The 9,316-nt window shown below is 35.8% G+C and overlaps 1 protein-coding gene across 7 annotated transcripts in view; it reads left to right on the plus strand.

Moving 5' to 3' along the window:
• The window catches only part of blnk (B cell linker), a 46,292-nt gene that overhangs the window by 35,157 nt on the left and 1,819 nt on the right, over positions 1-9,316 (plus strand). For 6 of the 7 annotated variants that reach the window (XM_017464407.3, XM_017464409.3, XM_053679796.1 and 3 more), the window contains 10 exons: positions 2,515-2,545; positions 2,690-2,735; positions 3,012-3,087; positions 3,185-3,212; positions 3,320-3,350; positions 4,483-4,540; positions 4,638-4,669; positions 4,935-4,996; positions 5,292-5,375; positions 9,116-9,271. In XM_017464407.3, the coding sequence (XP_017319896.1) occupies positions 2,515-2,545; positions 2,690-2,735; positions 3,012-3,087; positions 3,185-3,212; positions 3,320-3,350; positions 4,483-4,540; positions 4,638-4,669; positions 4,935-4,996; positions 5,292-5,375; positions 9,116-9,271 (604 nt within the window). The remainder of the gene's footprint in view (positions 1-2,514; positions 2,546-2,689; positions 2,736-3,011; positions 3,088-3,184; positions 3,213-3,319; positions 3,351-4,482; positions 4,541-4,637; positions 4,670-4,934; positions 4,997-5,291; positions 5,376-9,115; positions 9,272-9,316) is intronic. The other variant, XM_017464408.3, reaches the window with a different exon arrangement.

Below are 9,316 nucleotides of genomic sequence, written 5' to 3' on the forward strand. Positions count from 1 at the left end.
CAAACACCGTAGCTTAGTGGTTAGTACATTTGCCTCGCAACTCCGGTGTTGGGGTTTTGATTCCACGCTCTGTGTGCGTGGAGCTTGCATGTTCTCGCTGTGCTTTAGGGGTTTTCTCCGGGTACTACAGTTTCTTCCCCCAGTCCCTACATGCATTGTAGGTTGACCGGCATCTCTAAATTATTTTCAGTGTGTGAGTGTGTGCGCAGTTGTGCCCTGCAATGGGTTGGCACCCTATCCAGAGTATCCCCATCCAGGTGCCCCATGATCCTGTGTAGGATAAGTGGTACAGATGGAAGGATGGATGGATGTTTACTATATAACTGTGCTATGTTGGGGACATTTACTTATGAAGTGTTTAACAAGCATAATTCTGTAGATTCCTCCCTGTTATGGACTGCATATATGTTTAGTTGCTTCATGTGTGGTTTGGCCTTTGGTCTTTTATGTCTAAAATCACTGTTAGAATTATTTCTGGGCTTGAAATGCACCAGAACATCACATTTTACTGAAGATCCTTCAAAGATATTCTGACCACTGATATGGGGAAAACATATATGGGAAAAGATTTATTGATTGTTTATTCTGTTCATCAACTTTGGCTGTTGATCTGGCGTTTTGCTGGACTTGTTGCTGTTTTAAACAAAAAACAGTTTGGGTAACTCATATACTCCTGTACTTAGAATGAAATGTGGGGGAAAGGTAATCCTATTGCACAGCCATGTGTTCAAATATAGTAAAGAGCTCTTGCCCAATGTGCCATCATGTGATAAAAACTTCCTTAGAACTGTTTGACTCACCTAAATTTGGCCTCTGTCAAAACAGTAACAAGGTTCAACAGGAAGTCCAGACCAACAACGGAGGAGGTAGAACTGATTAAACAGAATACTGTTGACCTGTATGTGTCAGGAAAAGCTCAAGGATCTTCAGTAAATATTGTGTTCTAATGTATGTCAAACCCAGCAACACACCCAGTTAGAAAATCTTACATCTAAAAAACCTAACCAAAGTACATACAGCCCAGAGAATTGATGAATGCACTTGTTTGTACAATGGTAAAAAAAATACCTGTACCTGAAGAACTGTTTAGCTGCTCCACAGTGTACACATTCTGGACAAATAAGACAACCAGTTTGAAAAAGAAGTAAAATAGGTCATCCCTATTAAACAGGAATAAGCATCTCCAAAACAGAGGAGAATCTGCAACACCACCAATCAATTATATTCAGCTCTACAATTATTGGCACCCTTCATAATCTTTAGCAAAAATGTATATACAGTAGCTCTCGTTTTTATCCATTTTAACACCAAATGTAGTCATCGCAGGTGAAACTCAGGGCTCAAACCAAGAGTAGACATCCAGAGCTATTAACTGTTTAAACAATCAATTTAACAGAGCACACCCGGGCAACAAGAAAAACCTGTTAGTCACATGTTCCAATATTTTTGACCGCAAAAAAAGGTTGTGTTCGAACAAAAGGTGCCAAGTTGTTTAAACACATCTAGATGTAAATATCAGGAGATTAATGCTGAAATTTTGATCTAATGTCTCAGTCATCTTTTGATCGCAAACCCAAATATCTGGGGAACAAAATAGGGTGGGTGTTACCAGAATCTAAGTGCCTTCCAGTATACAGAAACCAGACATAAAAATCTTCTATAATATCTACATAAGAAAAGCCATGGTGCCTGATTAGTTAGTTACTCACCTCCAAATAGTCTTACAACTTCATTCATGTGATAGTGAACAAATTTAAACCACTTCATCCTCACACCTTCAGATTTGTATGAAATTATATTCGGTCTAATATGACTTTAGGGAAATTGTGGGATGGAAACTGTTGGTTTATATATGGGTGTAGAAAGAAGATCAGTCCTCATGACTGAATAACAAATCCAAGACTATGAGAGATTACTTCTAGAATTAGGTTTGAAACTTTTACTAGATAATAATTTTTCAGGCAATGTGTCTACATCAACCAAAACACAATCACAGAAAAGGTAAAACCATCAAAACATGTGTCATGAAGTGAGTCCTGGGAGACGGATGTACATGCAGAATTTTTATTGAAGACAGGCACGGGGACACAGGCTCAGGGAGACAAACATGAGGAAAGACACACTAGAAACTGGTATATCTGAAACTTAGGAACTAGAAAATAAACCCTAAGAAAAAAGTACTAATCAAAACACAGTGAATCAACAAAAGCAAAAATTTAACCAAACACAAAAGTAACCTGACTTGCATTAATGCTCCAGCAAACAAAGAGAGAACACAAGGAACTTAAATGGAGCACTAATCATGCAGGGAAATTAAACACCTGGGTATGGTTGGAAATGAGGTAGAAATTGGTAGTTCTGCAAGGACAGTCGGTGTGCCCTCTAGTGGCCAAACGTGGAATTGTCCCTGGGGTCCATGACAGCATGGCTGCTGAGCATTAAATGCATTGAATACAATTTTTAGATAAATCATTAATACTGAGTATAATACTTTCTACTTTTTTATATTTGCAGAATTAATATTAAGAAGCCAGCTGTCTGTCCAGTAAGTATTGATTATTGATTATTTAATAAAGAAAGAGAAGAAGAAAATACAAAAAGAACACAAATCTTTGCTATGAGTCTGTGAATATGGAATGCACATCACACATCAGTGATCATAGTGACGTTATGTTATCTGGTTTTACAGGAGTCAGAGGATGAGGATGACTATGAAATGTGTATTGATGATGGCAGTGAGTACCCAACAATACTTTTTTTTAATTATTATTACTAATATTTTAAGAATAGATTGTCTTATTAAACAGCATACAGTATAACTACCAGTAGAACACTGTGTATATTAATGAATTCATATTTGGACACAAAGGTTCAACTTTCATTATTCTCTCAAGCCACTTGTTAAAATAAACAAATATATTAATTCACTGAAACAAATGTATACATCTCTCGAATACACTGCAGATAGCATGGCCTTAATATCTAGCTAACACCAAGATTTTCTCTTGCAGGTTTGACAGAAGAGCAGGAGAAGAAGCCTGTCGAAAACAAACGGCCATCTATCCCTGTCCCCCTGCCAAGAGAAGTGTAAGTTACAACAATATTATGTCTGTACAATTAGAGTGAATAATGTTACAGATATGTAACACAAAACTGTATCTAAAAATGTGTCCATTTTTATTAGGAAGAATCCAAAACCCCTACCTTTCCAGGTATGTGTATCTGAAATATGAAATTAGGCATGTTGGTTTTATTTTGTTTTGTTTCCATTAAATGTGTAGTGTTATTACGTTATGTAATTATATTTCTCGATTTTCAGAAACCAAGCATTCCATCTAGAGACCACGAAGGTAATCATAACTTTGTTCATGGAAATGTCTCATTTCATTCTTACTCTGTACATAATCCTATAGTCATGTGTTCACAGTTTTTGTAGTTTAATGAGTGTTAACATTATAATGACAATCTGAATAACATATTGTGATTCCGACATTTGGTTTGACCTTTGGTTAGGCTTGCATTATAATCATCAGCATAATATACCATTTTGTAGTACGTAATAAAGCCACAATAATAATAATAATAATAATAATAATAATAATAAAGGAGTGGTTTGTCTGTTTTAGATGTCTTTATTTTGGCTTTATTTGTGCTCTATTATATTGCAACAAAAAAAATGCAATTAAACAAAAAATAAAACATTGACAATCTTTCCTGCACTCCCCTAATCAACACCAAACCATCTTTTGAAACTGCATATTTCATGAGTGACTTTTAAAAATAAATAAATAAATAAATTGGGAGGGGGGTGTTGCTGTGCAGCTATGCTATGGTTGGGGGTGAAGTCGATTTCTGGTTCAGAAAAAAAATTAATAAAGGCCTGAACCAAGAAAAACTAGCCCGGTACAAAGTCACTGTAAAGTATGGAAATTTTATTCATATTTTTTCTAAGGAATCTTTGAAATTATTGGATTATTACAGGTCCAGAAACACTTCTAAACATTACAAACTGGACCTTCAAAAGAACAGGGTGGTGTGTTTGGACAGTAGTGTAAGATTTCTGACTGTACATCTTGTACTGTACCCTTTTGCTCTAAGTGAAACAATAGTGTTCATCTTGATATTGACCTTGATCTCGATATTGTTATACAGTTGCAATCAAAATTATTCAACTCCCATTGCAAATCAGCTAAGCATCTCGTTTGCAGCAGGTCATAACAGTAAAAGAGTGCTCTACTAATTACTAAAGATGCTTGCCATGAAGGGATTAAATAATTCTGAAACTGGAGAAGTCATTATAAGTTGTATTTTCAGTTGAATTTGGGGAAACCGCTTGAAGCATTCACTGTGTTGAACTATTTCAATTGCTTTTGTTTGATTTGTTCACGTCAAACAGCTGAAAGTCTGTAAAGTTTGATAATAAACCTGATATGCAATGGGGGTTCAATAATTTTGATTGCAACTGTATGTGATGCTCTACAGCTCGGGATCCCGCTCCCACTGTGGTCTCTCCACCCACTACAGGATTTCATCTTGTAAAGTGAGTGACCACACACCAAGAAAATTTGTTGAATCCAGCAAATATTCACTACATGTAGTAACTGATTGCAATCATTTTTCATTTATGATGACTTCAGCAGGTCTCTGCAGCGTGACAACCACTGCCAGAGTAAGTGGTTCAAAAATAGATTGTGTCACACCCAAACACCCCTGCCACCACACACACACAAACACACACACACACACACACACACACACACACACACACACACACACACACACACACACACACACACACACACACACACACACACACACACACACACACACACACACACACTCTCTCTCTCTCTCTCTCTCTCTCTCTCTCTCTTTATCTGTTCCAGTTTTTCAATTGGTTCTTTTGGTAATTTGTCCGTTATGTGTTTGTGCAGAGTCTCCACCAGGGAGAGGAAGCTTATCTCAGGAGGACAGTGCCACTAGGCAGCAAGAGGAGGTGAAAAACATGTCTGCATGAACTTCTTCCTAATAACAGCCTACCCCATTAACCCTTCCTTCAGTTGGTTCATGTACCACTTTGCTCATTTTAGTGTTTCCAGAGAATTTCACATTGCTTTGGTTGTGGTGTTTTTAAAGCCATGTGGTTTACAAATGATGTACTGTAGCTGACATAATTATTAAATAGGAAAGCAGAAATACAGGTCAGTCTGTACTAAGCTACTCTATTGAGTTTGCTGTAATTCTTATTAAGAAAGCGACTTCACATAGTAACTTTTCCTCATCACTCACAGGAGGCTGGTGTGTATAAGAAGCCGTGGTATGCCAGTATCTGTGACCGCAAAACAGCAGAGGAAGCACTCATCCGTTCAGCCAAGGTTGGTTTCACTCACTCAAAAACTGAAGGGCTTTCTATCGCACACACACACTGCCTATATCTGATGCTTTATGTTAACTTGTGTTAATTACCTACGTTGTAGCAATTTTTTCACCACTTTTATTTCATGGTAATAAATATAACATATTCATATCAGTTATTAGCAAAAATAACAAATGTATTTTTAGCAACTGTCATGTCATATTGTCCATCAGGGCAAAATGATCATTGCTTTTTTTCTTTTTTTAAATATTATTCACAATCATTAGAGAAATAAAATCAATCACATTAACCTTTTCTCACAGTACATTGGCGTTCCATTTCCCCGGGCGGAATACAAATTGACTTATCGGACATTTTCAACCAGTATAAAGAAATGAAGTATTTTATTGCCGCAAGTCTGTTATAAGTTTAGTCAGGTAATTGTTGGGTTTCTGTGTGTAGAGTATCATGACTCTGTGTTTAGCTGCTGGTGAGGAAGGCAATGGGAAAGGGGAAGAGGTGTGAGCCCCCTGCTGGACAAACAATTCACACCTCTCCACAATAACATTGGTACAGAGATTAAAAAAAAAAGGACAGCACAACTAAAGCATTTTTATAGTCAAACACTGCATACAACTGCCACAGTAAAATTATAACATTTAACCCTAGTAGGTTAGATAAAAAACGAAATACTTATAAAAAAAAATTTTTAAAAACAACAACTGCAAAGTCCTAAAGCCCTGAGTGTCTACTTTCATATGAGGCATTAATCACTACATGATGGAATGTGTGCTATCACAAATAATTCAATGCTTAATACGGGAACCCCAAACAGGCCTCTGGTAGAAGAGGCCAGCTATCACAAGCTGCTAGGTTAATGTCTTTCTTTTCTCATACACAAAATGAAAGTTATACCAATACAAGAACTGTTCGGAGTAACTGCGACCACCCTGAAGTTAATTATTTTCCAAGAACAGCACATCCTGAAGTGTTTTGTTCATCTCATACAACACAGATATGTATTAATGAACAAAACTTTTGTGCTTTTTAACCGTTTATACTTTTATTTAATGTTGTAGAATAAATTATTATAAACAGTCATTCCTTCACAAGCCTCTCTTTTTTCTCTTGATGTTAAACGCACCTATTATGGTTTTGAAACGTGCCTAATTTTGTTTTAAAGGTCTCATACAATAGATAGATTTACATGTATCCAAGGTCGAAAAACACTTTAATGTGCTCATAAGTAAAATTGCAGCATTAACTAACCACACCCCCCCCCCCCCCCATTTATTCATTCTAAACTCCTCTAAACTCCTCCTTTCAGAGAGCATACTCTGCTCTGATTGGTCAGATGCCCCAGTCTGTTGTGATTGGTCTACCACTGTCAGCGTGTTTCAAAAAGGAAATGCCCACTACCATACCAAGTTCCAGCTCCGTCTGTTCGCGAGCAGCCAACAAATGCCAGAGGCAGGGCTTTTTGTTACTAACCTAAGTAGGTTAGTACAGGAAGTATGTCTGGAATTACTAACGACTCGTTTCAGCTGTTCAGAATCGGTTCCTTCTTTGGGAGTCAATAACTCTGTCATGCACTTTGATTTTTGAAACTTTGCAGACATTTCTACATTCACAAACTATAACACACTACATGAAAGATAATATTTGAAAAACCATAATAGGTGCACTTTAATAGTTTTTTTCCTATGGTGGAAAATGTACAGTTACAAAACGCTGACACAGGAGACTCCTTTCATAAATGATAAATAGATTTCTCCTAACAGAAAACTTCCCCATAGCAATGATTATACAGTTGAGGTTATACGTTATTTACATTTGCCTTGCAGAATACAAAATGTTAATTAATTAATTTTTTAAATAAGAGAGCTCATAAAAATTGCATTTTGTTTTTCATTTAGTACTACTCTATATAAGCTAATTTCCATAACAGATGTTTACATATAGTCCACAAGACACAATAATAAATGAATTTACACAAATGAGCCAGTTCAAAAGTTTACATACGCTTGATTCTTAATAGTACATTAAGAGTCAGGGGAGTGTAAACTTTTGAACAGGATGGTCGGTATAAATTGTGATTTAGTTTAAAGACTATTTTTTTCATTTAGTACTGCCCTTCAGAAGCTACATAAGATATTTACATGTTTCCAGAAAACAAAATAACGATTTACAGCAATCATCCTGTTCAAAAGTTTACACCCCCTGGCTCCTAATGTAGTGTGTTGCATTCTTGAGCATCGGTAAATGTTTGCACCTTTTATAATAGTTGTGTATGAATCCCTTAATTGTCCTCAGTGTGAAAAGATGGATCTCAACATCATATAGTCACTGTTGGAAAGGGTTCAAATATGCAGAAGATGCTGGAAAAGCAAAGAATGTGCAGGACCTGGAGGATTTTTCTGATGAAAGTTTACAGTTTACTGCTCAGGAAAAACAAGTTACTCATGAACAACTATCACAAAACAAAAAAACAGTCGTTGATCATCCAGGTAACGACACACAGTATTAAGAATCAAGCGTATGTAAACTTTTGGACTGGTTCATTTGTGTAAATTCAGTTATTGTGTCTTCTGGACTATATGTAAACATGTTATGTGGAATAGCTTACTCAGGGCAGTACAAAAAATTTTTTTTTAAATTTAAAAAATGCAAATGAACATTTTGCAGATTCTGCAAGCATATGTAGACTTATGACCTCAACTGTATGTATTTTTACATGACACATTTTTTAAATCAGTTTATTATTAAGACCATGCAGCATGCCCACCGTACAAGTCCCTGATAATGAGTTATTGCAAAAGAAATGGCAACATATTATTAAGCGCTTGTCATTTGAATTGAGCCATGCTGTTACAGATCATTTATTCTGTGATATAGAAAGCTTTATGTAAAAATGAAAATGAGATGCAAGTCTGTTAATATGCACCAATGTGCTTATTACAAATAGATCCATTTTCAATTTTCCATTTTTTACTTTCATTACGTTCACTGATCAAAATATTGTTTTCCGTGCAAATATTTCAAAGCATGACATACTTATTTAGCATACTTTGATTCACATAATGTTAACGTCAAAACTATTCAAGATATTAAGAAAAGCCACTAAGATATTGGCTTTAAGCTCTATGAACCAGTGTATGAAATGATGTGTACTTTCATGAGGAAAGAGGCATTTTAAGAAAAAGGCTGATAAACATAATGTCTGAAACCAGCAGAATACCAGGAAACAGTTCATCTTTCAGCAAGACATTATTATCCAAGGAAACGACTATACATGAACTACATGGCATTGTTTTTTTTTTTTAAAAAAAAAAAAAAAAAAGCTTTCCAACAATACATGATTCAATATAACAAGATTCAGAAATTCCTATTTGAGAAGAATAATCTGAAAAATATTATCATTTCTGAATATATAGTTTGTGATTAAAGTATAAAGGATAAATGACTAACCACTTCCCTGTATGTGTTGTGGAAGCGTGAACGTTATACACAGAAAATGTCCAAAAATCTTAAAATTCACAACTGGAAGCAAACCTGACATTTTTTTCTGTTGTATGTTGGACAAATCATTTCTTGTTTTATTTATGTACAGGAAATTGTAGAAAATAAATAAATAAATAAAAATAGGTCATTTTACCTAGAACAGGACATAACGGGTAAAGAGTTATATTACATCACATCCAGTGATGAGCAGTGAAGACGTCCTTTCATTCTGCTTTGCTGTTGTTTGTTGTTCCTCAGGATGGTTCTTACCTGGTGAGGAAGAGCTCAGGTGTGGATGCCCTTCAGCCCTACACTTTAGTTGTATTCTACAATGGACGGGTTTACAACATCCCGGTGCGCTATATTCCCACCACAAAGCAGTACGCCCTGGGCAAGCAGAAGAACAGAGAGGAGGTAAAGAAAAATTTTTCTTTCTTTCTTTTTTTTTTTAATTACATT

This window comes from Ictalurus punctatus, chromosome 3, assembly GCF_001660625.3.
Source record: "Ictalurus punctatus breed USDA103 chromosome 3, Coco_2.0, whole genome shotgun sequence".
In the NCBI taxonomy this organism is placed as follows: Eukaryota; Metazoa; Chordata; class Actinopteri; order Siluriformes; family Ictaluridae; genus Ictalurus; species Ictalurus punctatus.